The 15159-nt window shown below is 41.1% G+C and overlaps 1 protein-coding gene across 1 annotated transcript in view; it reads right to left on the reverse strand.

The window, feature by feature from the left end:
- MBOAT2 (membrane bound glycerophospholipid O-acyltransferase 2) overlaps positions 1-15159 on the reverse strand; it is a 248620-nt gene that overhangs the window by 43520 nt on the left and 189941 nt on the right. Inside the window, exon 7 of the mRNA XM_075598324.1 lies at positions 9011-9194. Within this exon, the coding sequence (XP_075454439.1) occupies positions 9011-9194 (184 nt within the window). The remainder of the gene's footprint in view (positions 1-9010; positions 9195-15159) is intronic.

Consider the following 15159-nt stretch of genomic DNA (forward strand, 5'->3'; position numbering starts at 1 on the left):
GAGACATTTTGCAGGCACAGGTCCAATAGCTTTAAATATGTTGGGCAACGCCTCCTCCGGATTAGACACTAGGAGCAGCATATCGTCCGCAAATAGAGCTGCCCCGTGGAGTTTACAATCTTATGTTTTTGGTGCCTGAGGCACAGGGACTGCCCCAAGATTGCGCATTTTTGGACCAAGTGCTGGATTATATACAGCAGAATGTTAAAATAACTGCGGTTATAGAACCAGTTTCTTTGATATTTGGCAACTTGGAGGAATGGAAGCTCATGAATAACGGGGTGAGAAATACCTACATTCGTAGAAATTACATTATTGGCAGCCAGAAAAACCATAACGTTACAACGGATAAAGGATATACCCCCTAACATGGGGATGCTAAACAAAAATGTAACACAATTATTCATGTTAGATAAAATGGAAGCCGAGACCAATAAAGAGCTAAAAACGGAAAAAATTATACCAAACGGATACCATTATTGAAATTTTACCAGACAGGGACAAAGAGGATGTCGTGTATTTACTAAGAAGTCTGGTACGTGAGAGGCACAGAAGGTGATGAGAGGGGAAAAGAATAAAATATGTCATGTCTGTTATCCCTAGATAAGGTTAGGACCTATAACACAGAAACAACAAAAGGAACTCGGGGGGGGGGGGGGGGGGGCGGGGGGAGGGGGGAGGTACAGAGGGAAATGATGCAGATAGAACTGACTCATTGATTTCAAATTTTGTTTCATTTTTTATTTGTCATTGTCTAAAGTACATATGTGATTTTAATATATTATTTACTGCACTGCACTGTGAAATGTAAATGTAAAATGTGGAATGTAAAGGAATATTGTAATCACTGTAAACTGGTATTTTGTGGTCTTGTAGAATTGTAATATGTTTTGTTATGAAAAATGCAATAAAAAATATCAACGATAAAAAAGAAAAGTTATCCTACATTTTGGCAACCAGATAACTACTTATCAACTGAGACCTGACGCGAAAAGACTTTTCACAGTACAAAAGTTTGAACAAAGAATCCAGCCACTCACAACTGGAACAATCTACCTGAGACTATCAAAGCCGCCACCAGTCTAAGTTTTTTCAAAACGAAAGCTTTCTCATGTTAATCTGGTCTGTAACCGTTAATACTCCCATAATCTTATGTTCACGCAAGGTCTTTAAATATAATGTATAACCCTGTTCATTTAATTTTACTGTCAGGACTCCGGGTGCAAGATGGACCTCAGTGGCTGGAACAGCAGGGAGTAGGCAAAGGCATAGTCGGGATGACAGGCAGGGGTCCAAGGCAGAACTCAAGGCAAACTTCCTACGCTGCGCCTCCCCTGCCTGCTCTCCTCCTCGGTCGAGCCCCCCCTTACCTGCAATGAAGTGTCAAATACGGGCGTAATTTGAAGTCACGTCTCAATGGTAACGGGGGTTATTTGACACCCCGTTGCCATGGAGATGCGTGGACTGAAGCCGGTAAGTAAATTTACAGAGGTCTCAGGCTCTCAGCGCAGGGCCTCTGTAATCGCCATGCCCAGCAATAAAGTTTCGTGCCCACCCCCCAGTTTGAGCACCGCCGCCTCAAGGTATCGTAGTCGGGTCACGGGCAAAGAGGCAGGTAGCAATGTAGCGTTGTCTGGGGTCAGCAACAGGGAATCCACAGGGGCAGGGCACAGGAACAGGGCATATGGACAGAATTGGACAAGCTGAATTACTGGCAAGGACCATTAAAACGTGAACTAGGACTATGACAGAAACAGGCTACGATAATTCTTCAAAGTACAAGTCTCCTCTAGGACAGAAATACAAAGTAGAGCTCTACTCACAAGTTCATAATGTAATTCTCCATTTAATGACAGCCAAGAACAGTGGAAAGACAAGGCTGCATTTCGGATGGACTTCTCCCTGAGTAGGACATTTTCTTCTGCTGAATTTGCTGCATTTTGGCTTCAATACTGGCATCTGGTAACAATTTATTTTGGGGGCTCTCACACAGACAATCCAGTAAAGGGAACTACTGCGGTGACCTAGAACCATTGGGAACGGGCCTGAAGACGGGACTATTCCTGAAATGTTGCCCCCCTTTAATATTTATTTTTGTTACTTACCCACCCCCTTTTACCCCACCTGCCCCTCTTTTTGTTTTTTTATTCCTCCCCGTCCCCTTTGCTTTTTCTTTTTTACGGCTTGCCTACCTCAGTGTGACCCACCTGTTTTGTTCACCAGTACCTTTTTTTTGCCCAGTCCACAGCCATTATAGTGAGCCGAGTTAAGTTCTCTCTGCATTAACCTTGTCCTATCCTTAGCCCTATTTTGTATTAGAGCTCACTTATCTGTGTGTGTCTTTTTTGCTTACGTTCAGTAAAATAGTTTTTTGATTTACATACCTTCTCTGTTCCTCTTTTTGAGTCTGCGGGTTCCCTTCTTTTATGTTTTGTTCATATATATTAAGGAAGCGAGAGGTCTCTTTAGGTTCCTTGCACCTTGACTTTACTCTACCTATCTTGTGCATGCTGATTCTCACAACTATATAATTGTAGTGGAAAGACAATGTTTCAGGTCCCATATTGTCCTTTTACCTGATAAAAACTCCATATGGGACATGAAACATTGTCTTTCCACTGTTCTTGCCTGTCACATTAAATGCGGAATTGCATTATGAACTTATGAGTAGAATTCTACTTTGTATCTCTGTCCCAGAGGAGACCTGAACTTTGAAGAATGTGTACGTCTATGGTGTGTTGGCTGCACAAGCAGGATTCTCCTCGCCTGAAACTGTTTCCCTAAACTTTGTAACTATATTAGAAACATGCTATGGCAGAAACAGGCTCAGAACGTACAAAACAAAGGCAAAGGTAATCAGAAGACAGGAAACTGTAAAGGCAGGCAAAGACAGAAGATAGGAAACTTTAGGAGAACAAAGAGAAGACAGACAGAGGAAATCCCACAGAAGACAGGAGCATCAGCACAAACAAGGGAATTGTGAGAGGGAGGCAACTAGATGTGTGTGTCAAGAATGTTCCTGACATTACTCCCCACCTCTCCAGGGAGGTCCTCCAGACAACCCTCTAGATTTGGCAGGGTGTCCTTGATGGAAATCCAACTTAACGTGGGCTATCTCCGATGGTCCATTGACAGGCGAAGTAATCAGATACACTATAGATACTTCAGGGTCTGCAAGAGAATCAGTGTGCAGAACACTTTTCTTTGCAGTATGGGTCATATAATTAGCAGAGGATGCATCAGATACTGATGGGTAATCAGAAGGAAGTGCATTTGTCTTCACAGCAGGAGCATAGGAATCAGCAATGGCCACATCAGGTGTTGCAGAAAAACCCAAGAGAGGTGCCCCTGTCTTCAAAGTGGAAGCACAGTAATCAGCAACAGATACATCAGGCTCTGTACAGGAATCATCTACATCTGGCTCAGCATCACTGATCTCCAGCAGCTAAACCTTGGTGGAGCTTTTAACAGCTTTGACTGTATCCCGTGGCATATCTCTTTTGCAGTCGGCAGATTTGTAGCCTTATGCCTCCCTTTCTCGATGCATTAATTTATTCAGACAAAAGCACAGCTGAATAACCAGTGATGCCTTTCTCATTCTAGTCACAGACTGAATCTTGATAGTAGCGACTTGCATAATGAGGAATCTATTTTGAACCACGTGGGCACGGTAGAAAGATCTGGATCTGAATTACACTTCTCAGTTGTAACTTGGCTCTTCTTTCTAGCATTTTGAATAAAGCAGACTGTAGCACTGAGACAGCATTACAAATGCATGTACAGGTGCGCCGACGAGTATTCTAAAACTTGCCTTAGAAAATCTGGGGCAATCACCAACAATACCCCAGTAATGCTGCAACATTTTCTGTGACATTTCTGCAGAAAATCTAATGACCCATCGGATTAACACAGCAGGGGTCCCAGGCAGTCCCATTCAGTTTGAATGGGACAGCCAGGGACCCCCTCTGTGTTAATCCGATGGGCCATTAGTCTGTCTGCAGAAATTTCACTGAAATGTTGGCAGCATTACCTGGATATTACCCCAGAATTTCCAAGGCAAGTTTTAGAATACTCGTCGACGCACCTGTATAGGAACACACACTTTGCTTGGTTGGGACAAAGGATCTGTATCCAGACAATCATACAAGCAGCTTTCTTCATATTCCTGTAGTGTCTTTGTTGCTGAAACTTTCTAACATTTGACTGGAGTACAATCACAAATTGCTTCAAATGTTCATACTTCCTCCTTTGTCATTGCATTCTCCAAAGCAACTGAAGAATGCCGGCTGCTTTATTCCGGCGATAAAGCTAAACTTTCATCCCTCAATAGGCAGCCTCTATGACGCCAGCTGCGGAGCATTTGCGCAGATAACTCTCTCTCTATCCTTCCTTGGATAAGGGTTCTGTAGTATCTCTGAAGTGTTGCGATGTTTCTATTCTTTCTTTCAGAGTCTGATCTGATTTTAGAAACTGGAAACATAGGGCATTACCTCTTTCCTTTTCCAAGGCGCCCTTCTGCTTCTTCCAGTGCCAATAGCATCCTTGACTTTTCTTCTACTAATAGTTTCTTTTCCTCTCCTAATTCATGGAGTTTTGTATTTCCTTCACTGACCTGACTCACTACTACTAAATCCTTTAAAGATCTCTCTCTATGAACAAACCTTTGTGTCGAAACTACGAATCCTCTCCCGAGAGACTTCCAGCTCTGTGCCAACTTGGTCAATGAAACTCTGGTCCTTGGCAGCATAAGTGTATGACCTCTCCAGATTATTCGACATGTCCTCCATGTCACTCTTCAACGGATTATTTTCTTTTTCCAAAAATACACACAGACACTTTTGTAGTGCAGCCTAGGCTTTTTGCTCTTTATCCAATCGTCCCCAGAGGCAATCAATCTCATGCCATGCAGATTGAAGTGCCCGAGTAAAAGCATTTTCATCTAGGTTCAAGGTTTCAGCTTTGTTTTGCCCAAACCTTTTCATTGCCACCACCACCGGGACGATTCTGCTACTCACTTTAGGCTGCAGCATATCTCGATTCCCTTGAAACGCATGCTTTCCTGAGGTTGCTCTGCAATCCTTTTTAGAGTCTCAGTTATTTTTATAATAAATGTTCACTTTGTAGTAATATAATGTATAACTTTCTTTAATACCTCCCCATTAAAGCATTGCATACAAAGAGAGGAAAAGTCGCTGACCCTAAACATACTGTACAAGTTTATAGGTTATATTCTCCGCCACGCAGTCATACATTACTGGCTGATGCAGGGAACACACTGGATTAACCTGCATCGCTATAACAATCCCACCTATTCTTTCCATCTATGTACAACTGTATCTACACAGCTAACTGTACGTGAAAATACCCTGCAGTAAACAGTACAGTAGAATATCCTAAATTGGTATGATATTCAGGGAACTTCTTATGCCCTGTAAGCCTTCCAGCCCTGACAAGGTTGAAGCTCCAGTCAACATCCAACATTTAATATACCTGTACCACCACTACTCATTCACTTTTGCTCAAAATACTGTAAAGCAAACCATGTCATATTTCCAAACAGTGCTAGCATTACACTCACTTCGACATATGTTGAATATGAATAAAATATAAGTGTATGTATATTTACATGTTATCCGTGTCACTTATATTGTAAGCTCCTTGGGGCATGGGGTTTTATGTTTGATGCACTCATTGTATTATATTCCCTATATTCTAATGTTTATTTAGTAAGGTGCTTCATGCATTGTTGCTGGTGCTGCAATATAAACAATAATACACATGCATACATATATGGAATTATAAATAACATTTAGCATTGCAATGCATATTGGACTTGTCATTTATTGTTGCCGTAATTTAGCATCTCAGGCAGTAAACGCCACTCGTGAAAAATACTTCCTGAATCATTCAAATGAATTTGAGTAGAAAAAACATGTTAATTTGTTAATGGTTTCAATCCCACCGGAAACCAACTCATATTAAACATATTCAAATTTACTGACACCGACAATTTTATTTTTAAGGATAGCCAAGTGTATTAGTGAGACTTATTGGTTCATATTTCCTCTCCCAGAATCCTCGGCTTGTCTTATTGCCACAGTATTGACTCTACCTTCCAGGTGAGGGCAGTGATGCCATAAGACCAGAATGTTGCTTCATCTGATTATATTCTGTCATGTTGTTCTATTCCAGGCAGTATTGGTCTTAAGAGGGAATTTCTCCCACTTAAAAAAGTTCAGGGAAGTTTAGGTCGATAGTGCAGGAATGTGGAGTGATGTGACGAGCGCAATTTGCTGCCAACTCCTCTGGCATCGAAGAGATTGAAACTGAACAGGAGGAACTTATGTTTGTAGGATAATGCGGACATATATATATATTAAACATACAAATCATGAATATCTGGCACTCCTGTAGTGATATAATGACCTGGTGCTTATGTCATAAAAAATAATAAAGCATACATTACCAGCAAAGGTAAGGAGACAACAGCACTCAGAAGGTATAAGCAGCTATAAACTGTATTAAAGAAACTTGCACATATATCCAACGTTTCAGGGAGGAAGGTCCCGTTCAGCGGACCGAAACGTTGGATATATGTGCAAGTTTCTTTAATACAGTTTATAGCTGCTTATACCTTCTGAGTGCTGTTGTCTCCTTACCTTTGCTGGTAATGTATGATATATATATATATATATATGCCTATTTGCCACCTCAAGGTGCTGCTTCCTGAATGTTACCCCTTCACTGACAGACGCTGTGGCAACACATTGCTTTTGAGATGTGATGCCGGCCCATCTAGCACTGACAGGGTTACAATTCGATCAATTTGAACTTCAGTGAAATATAAAACACTAGCTGAAAGTACCTGGTGTTGCTTGGGAATTCTAAGAAACCAACCTCATCCCTCCTCTTCTTAGCCCCCATACCGCCTTCTTCTCCCCCTCATCTCTCTCCCATCACTTTCCTTAAATACCTTGATGTCCTCCATTCTTTCCACCTCTCTCTCCTTCTCCAGTATTCTTACTTTATTCTCACATGCCAACTGACTTCCTCGCTTTCTTTGTTCATCTGCTTTCGGTGTAAAGTTTACAGTTATCTGACACCAGGCTATGTACATTATGATGTCACTTGCCAGATACATAGCCTACCAGGTACAACACTGTTTTGCTTTAGAAATTGTCATAAATAAATCATAGAATTAAAAATAGAATTTATCCAATTTCCAAACACAGACAAAAACCTGCTCCTTGATCTCAGGAACCATCATGCAAAATGTGAGGTGTCCAAATGCATAGCGAACAGACAGACAGATTTCCAAAATATATAGCAGATGATAAACATTATGCAGAAGTAAAACTAGGCAGCGAATTTTCCATCTAAATATAACCGCACGGAAAGAAAAGACACGCTAGCCCTTATTCACTAAGCAGTGCTATGCCATAAACATGTTCCAGCACCGGAAGACATCTTACAGAGTATTCCACTGAATGTGCTGGACAGTGTCTTCTGGCAAAGCACTGCTTACTAAATATAGCCCTCTGTGTCTAAAAATACAAAAAATGATACGGTCACGTTCCTCAACACATTGCAGGCCATCTTGTAAAGAGGTCATCACTGCTAATGCATAGTGATTCATGTCTCACACCCACATGAGTGTGACATTTGTAGTTCTTAGTGTGGAAATATTACTGTATGCTCATTTGCATGTCTTAGACAGGTCTGCAACCCATTGTCACCCAGCATACAGCACTTCCACTGCAGCAAGGGATTCTGGGAAATGACATGCAAATGAGCACACAGTGCCATCTTTTGCTTCAAATCCATTTTGACATGGACCCCTATAAGCTTATGCATGCTGCATTGCACAGCTTTTCAGCCCAGCCTGGGTTAAGGTGCATAGCCAGTAAACCCACCCCCAGATAGCTGTTATAATATATATGTTATAATATATTCTATATAACCCTCCCAGCTCTTAAAGGAGTTCACATCAGTTGACTATGTACATGGCTTTTCTCAGTCTCATACCTTATCAGGGTGCTGGATCTGCGCAGGCTGTGCGTAGATATACTGATGGAATAATAAAGGGTGCCAGGAACTTTTATAGTACCAATAGGAGCTTTATTAACAGCTGTTGATAATGCTCTTCACAGCATGACATTCGTTACTATATACACTTTAACTGGTGAACAAACATGTTGGTACCTTATAATTTTTCCCTAGTTAATCCTAACTCTCTCATGCTAGGGAAGTGCATAGGCTTGTTTTTGTTGCTGTTCTGCTACTGCCATCCTGTGCGTAGCTTCTGTAACTCTTTATCTCAATAGGGCCCCATCTTAGGTTACCCTTTCTCTCCTGAGCGGTGGGATCACTATCCCCGGTGCAAGGTACTTCGTGCCTCTCATAGGCCCTCTGTTTTGGAGACAACCATGGGCCTCTCAGCAGGGCTGCTCCAATTAGATCCCAGGGCCATAACTTCAAGAACCCCAATAGGACATAGGCTTCCTACATAGTAATCTAAAGCTTCTGCACTTATATGGCTACGGACGTTAACTGGTTAGGACACGTTCCCTAACTACAAACAGGGACCGGACATTATCACTATACATGATCTATACACAAGAACATATTTGCATTACCAACTGTGAGGCTCCTCCAACAGTCACTCCCAGGAACCTAACCTCTGGAACCTTCAGTTTCACAATATATACCCTGATAGTGACATCACTCACCACTATGCATACAGTGGGAGTGACATCTTTTCATCATTGTGATGTCAGAAAACACCAGCAAACAGGTAAGGGGGGGGAGGGCATGAGCAGGGGGGCGCAGACTAAAAAGTTTGAATACCCTAAGTTACAGAACAGCTTGTGCATTGCTGTGAAACATTTCACATCATAAAACACATTTTGCACCCTGCAAAATGTGCCTGTTTATAATACAAGCAACCCAAGTATTCCAAGCAATGACCAAACAAAACAGCAACATTGTGGAAGAAAAATGAAAGTCTTACATTTGGAGACGGTTCTTTTTGTTCATATTTTATGTCTTCTTTTCCGTTGGCTTCAGACTGTTTCAGTGGATATGATCTGCCTTCAATGAAAGTAATATAGTCTTTATAAGAGCATAACGGGCCTGCCAGGATACCCATGAAATTACAGTTGTAACTTAAATACTCCAGTGGACTTGGCATGCGTCTGCAATTCAAAGATAAGCAACTGGTGAGATGTATTGTTTTGAAAAAAAATAAAAATAAAAACATGAATGAAGGGTTAATGGATCTTAGTTGTTCTTAAACCGACGTCATAATTAGGAGCATGATTACACTGGTAATGAAGATGCAAAACAATATTTAAAGCATCATTGTGAACATAAGTCTAGATGGTTTAATAATAATAATTGCCTTTATTGTGTTATCATTAATTTGATTACTAATAAGACTGCTAAAGTATCACATGCACTTAATTTCAAAACTATTTCAGTTGCCAAACCAGGGAACATATTGATTTTAATGAAGTCCCTTTGTATTCCTAACATAGAAGTGGACGGGAATTAATTCATTCAACTCGGCCAGCAGCTCCTGAATGGGGAGAAATGACCGCCATGGACTTCCACCAACAGCTGCATCTAGCTACAATGGCTTAGAGATCCTTACAGTAAATGCTTTTTATCTGTTTGCTATACATCAAATACCCATCATATTAATGTTTGCACCCTTAACCCTTTAGAGTGCCCGAGAGCCATGACCCCTGTGGCACAGCACGGTCACGTAACTGCTTTTCAAAACAGTCACGTGACCCCGGCGGCCCTTAAACCGGAAATGGCCCTTAAACCTCCCCTTCGCTTGAGGTTGCGCCCTGCGCTCCATGGTAATGCAGGATGTGATCTAAGCTAAAAAAAAGAGGCTTTCCTTGGGCATGATGTGGCCACTACTGGAGCATTTGTATAAGTTACAAATCAGGATTTTCTTGGCCTGCAGCTCATGAGGTCACATGATAACCTTTAGCCTGCCCTGGGGTCTGGGGAGAACTTCGCCTTTGCAGACACTTAGCCCCAGATCCTCAGAATTCCGTTATTGACTTAACGCTACGCTAACAGAAGCTAACATAACGTTAAGTGATAACGGGGATCTTCAAAGCACCGTAAAGCAGAGTTGAGCACAGTTTTGGTTAAGACAGGACATTACGTTAGCTATAATGGACTTTAGTGATAATCACATGTAAAAGAGGCGATCCCTCTTCACATCGCAAATCCACTGACCTCCGGTAAACTTAACATGGCTATGTAACAATGTGCTAGTTAGGTCACCCTTCAACTTGGAGCAACGGAGTAACTACCGCCCAGAATGCCGGGCACATCTCGGTGGCCCCAGCCCGGGAGGGGGAGGCCAAAGGGGGTCGGGACCCTCCCTTCGCACTCGAGATTAAGCCCCCCAGCGGTAACCGGAGGTCTTGTGCTCTTCCCACAGCAATTAAACTGATTGCCGGGGGAGAGAGCGGGGCCTCTGTAAGAGAGCAGCCCTACTCCATCGACGTTGTGGTGTCATATGACGCTGCGTTGTCATGACAACGTGTCATCACCTGAAGCAGCGACGTCATGACATCGCGGGAAGAGGGCCGGCAGATAAGTGAATACTTGGGGCCTTACACTGAGTTTACGCTACTCATGTTGAGTTAATCATATCCAGACCCTTAACGAAGCTGCACGTTACACTATGTAAAACATCATCTTCACATAGGAGTAAAGAGACGGATATTAAATGTACACTTACTACAGGACCACTGCTTTCAGAATCTAACATTCCTTGCATATAAAGCTGCTGTATATATGAAAATCACATACTTTGCATTGATTACTCAGATAATTATTTACACCCAATGGGCTTCATTTCTGTTAAACATATATTGAAAAGTGAAATATTGTGATCAACAACACTGCCTTAATGCTTGGAAATAATGTATTTTAGATCATGTAAGACAACCAATTTAGCATTTAATAGCTCATGTAGCTGAGGAAAATGATGTGTAATTACAGCACGTGAATTTTTTCCCTTACATTACTGTACGTAATTATTATATCCATGCATAGCTGCATAATCTTTCCTATTACCCCTGTTGAGAAAATGAACTATAGTGTTGTGTGTCAGGATACATGTGTAAATATTCATACATTATGTAATAATAAGACACACATTGTAAGTTTTTTTTAAAAAACTGTTACTTCACTGTATTAAATATGCAAATTTATAACAAATAACAATAACTTGACACAAATGGCTAAATAACAGGGGGAAAAAGTCATTATGAGTGACGTGTCAGGAAGGAGTGGTTGCTCTGCTCCAATGTTGCCTTCTTAAGCCATGCCCTGGCTCCAAGGTGGAGTCACCAGAGCCTCAAGTGGAGTGGACACTCCACTGGACTGGCTCACAGTTGGAGTGGTCACTACTGAGGCGGGTCTGAAAACTTCCAGTGACCATCTCCCTGATAATGAAAAGTTCAGTCCGCGCTCTGGCTCTTTAAACTTGGAGTGTTGGTCCCTCTCAGTTCTCTTGCTGCTTCTGTGTTTATGAGGTGTCTCCCCCACCTCCAAATGTGGTCTCCACCGGAACCCCGATGGTGATACCAATATCAGCAAAACAAGAAAAAACACAAAAGCGCACCAAGATGAGAGATAGATATTGTATTAGCAACAAATAATAAAATTAGTAACTTACATATAAAATTTCTTTAATAATCCCCGATTCTGGTGTCTATCACAGGAGTAGGGCATCACATAGGAAGTATGAAGGGTAATCTCAGTTCTAAGAGATCAGACCCGCGCGCTGGGGCTGTCTCTGTTCACTCTCCTGTCCTCCACGTGTGGTAGCGTGGTGCGGAGTGTAGCGCGCATGTGCAGGAACCGGGGCCTTCAATAGGTGTCCTTAGGATGCCTGTCCGTTTTTGATAGCATAGAAACGATCGGAAATAAGCAGGAACGGTACACTTGAGTGTGTACTGGTGGTACACTAAATAGTGTATTGAATCATTAATTTAATAGATGTATAAACATATATAACTAAGTTATATTAATTTTATAGATGTATAAACATATATTATATAACTAGGTTATATAATATATGTTTATACATCTATGAAATTAATGATTCAATACACTATTTAGTTTGACTATTTAAGAAATTCACTACAAGTCACATTACTTCACTAGGGATGTATCTTTGTATACATCCTTTTATAATTTCTACACTAAACACCTATATTTAGAAATTAGTTATATGGTAGCACACACAGCATAATATATATAATTGATACATAATTATAATTACATTTATTATTTTCTTTCACACATTTCATTATAGGTATAATATTATAAGCACCATTAGTGGTATAAATACACTATCACTTTTACTATACACATGATATTATTTTATATCATTCTTTTTTCTTGGTTTGTCTTAGAGTAGTTATATGTTTCAGCTGAGATTGTTACTAATAGTAACATACCCATTCAATGTGTGAACTAATCACTGCGCATGTGCCTAACATTATAGCACGATCACTGAATGTTCAGAGTGCTCAATGCGCATGTGCAAGAAGTACCAGGTGAAATCTGACTAATTAATGGACTCCTATTTAAAGGACACTCGTGGACACATTTTTATAACCCCTGAGGAAGAAAACAGCACGCTTGCGAAACGTGTAGGGTGACCTTTGAGACTTCAACTGCAGCATCAGGCTTTATTCCAACTTTCCCAACGGATCCGGTGGCGAATCAGCTGATATAAGCCGACGCTCATTGCCAAACATCTAGCGAATCTGCTGTGGCTAAACTGAACATACCTGCACGTCCTTCACAGAGTGTCGAGAGAGGCTACACACACACACGCCGGCGGGCGTGTGCAACTCTCCGCCTACGGATCCGACCAGGTGCAATGGCTGTTTGAGCAGTAGAGAGGGGATACTCTCTAAATTATCCACCGCTTGCCTACATCATCTGTCTGGTGAGTGGGCATTTCACCCGTTGCAGCAGTGTGTCGATCTGACATATTCCATTGTCCTATAATATTCTTTTTTTATTTTTCATATGTCCAATGTTTTAAGTAATGTTTTATTAAATGTTTTTTAATATTTCTTTCACCTCTTGATCTCTCAGCTGATAGATATTAGTCATATATGTTGTTTGTATTATATGTTGTTTGTCCATTCACCATACAGTATTACGCTATGTATTGTGTTTTTTTCTTTTTCTAAGCACATCCTCATCGTCTGGAGCCTATCCCTGGCCTTCCAACTGGTTTGATATATATATCCTTTTTACCAGCAGGCGCCTATTAAATACACATTCCTTTTTCTCTGTTACTCTTCTGACCAGGTGGTCAGCCGTTGTATTTTAGGCAGCCCCTTATATGTGGACAATATCCCCATTCAAGGTCTCATATTGTGATTTTGCCCTATTTATCTAGTCAGCGCTACCTGTTCTGTTTTTTCTATGTGTCTGTCAAAAGTAACGTCACAGGCCTTATATAAGGCCTGTCACATTTCATTTGACAGGAAGTGGAGGACATGTCAACACCTCCCAGTAAGAAGAAAAGAAGTACTCATTGGTGACTTCTCTCCAAGAAGTGGAGGATCCTACACTTCTGCGCATCAACCATTTTTTTTTTTGTGCCATTGGGCAAGGAGTATTTTTTATGTTTTTGATGGGGTTTTGTGCCACCAGGCATGGATTTGTAAAAAAAAATGTTGTTTATTTAATTGTAATGCAAGCTGGAGATCATTACTTTGTGGATCATGTTGAGGATCATTGCTTCTGGTCCAAGTTGATGATCATTGCTTTGTGAGTCATGTTGAGGATCTTTGCTACTCTACTTGGGTCAAGCTGAAGATCATTGCTGCTTCTTTTTTGTTTTGTTTAATGCCATTGGATTATTTTTTTGTTTGTTCAATTTTAATGCAAGCTGGGGAACATTGCTTTGTGGCTAAAGTTGAGGGTCATTGCTTCTTTTCTTTTGGCCATCAGCCAGGGATTGTTATTTATGAGAGGGGGGTTGAGCCATTGGGTATAATTGTATTTTTATGTTTTTTTGTATGTTTAATAATTTTAATGCAAGTTGAGTAACATTGCTTCTTGGGTCAAGTTGAGAATCATTGCTTTGTGGGTCAAGTTGAGGAGATTGGTGTCGCGGTTGGATGAGGTAACACATTTATTGACTATGGGGTGTCTATTGATTGCCAATGTGGGTATCTGTGCCCCCGTTGAGGGCATAGGTTACCTCAGTGACAATCAATGGACTTAGTGGCTAGTGTTTGTTTATATTATTTTGTGATTTGTATTTTATTGTGTATTTTGTATGCTTTGAAATGGGCAAAAGAACTATTAGCCATATTTAGCTAATAGAGCCCATTACGGTCTGTGTTGGTGGTGGGAGGGATGTTGTTTGGGGTAGAAGGACTAATTGATGGGGTAGTTGCCCTGGAGAGGGTGGTTCGGCCTCTGAAGGTTTTAACCCTTCATTACCTTAGCGGTTAGCCACTAAGATAATGAAGGAGGGTTATTAATGTATTTTAATTGTTAATGTATTTTTTTTAATTACAGCTTAATATTGATTGCCAGTGTGGATATATAGACTCTCCATTGAGAAGGTCTAGTTATCCATAGTGATAATGAATGGTTTTATGTTTCAAATGTATTTTTTATTTTTTGGGGTAAATACTCTATGTGTATTTTATTTTGGTTAATGCCCAAAACCACTATTAGCCCCATTTTGGTTATAGGGATCTTGGGCATTAGTCTAGATTGGGGGTGGGTGGTTAGGCCTCCCAGGGGAGGGGGGGGGGGTTAACCTCTATTACCTAAGCCGTAAGCCACTAAGGTAATTAATGTATTTTCAGTATGCAGTATTGAAGCAGGGGGTCTCCAGAACTGAATCCCATTAATTTCAGGTCTGGGGACCCCCTGCTTCTCAAGGTTCAGAGCTCCATAGGGGGTGTTGGTATCTTGGGGCTGTGTAAATGTCCTTGTCACGTGGGGCGTGACGCAGGAGATTTAAACTTGCAGGAGATACCGGCACCCCCTACGGAGGTCTGAGACCTGGGAAGTAAGGGTTTTAAAATAAGATAATGGCATTGGCCAGATTACAAACAAAGCGTTGGCCCCTCTGGCATC

The sequence above is a fragment of the Ascaphus truei genome, chromosome 4, assembly GCF_040206685.1.
Source record: "Ascaphus truei isolate aAscTru1 chromosome 4, aAscTru1.hap1, whole genome shotgun sequence".
NCBI lineage: Eukaryota > Metazoa > Chordata > Amphibia > Anura > Ascaphidae > Ascaphus > Ascaphus truei.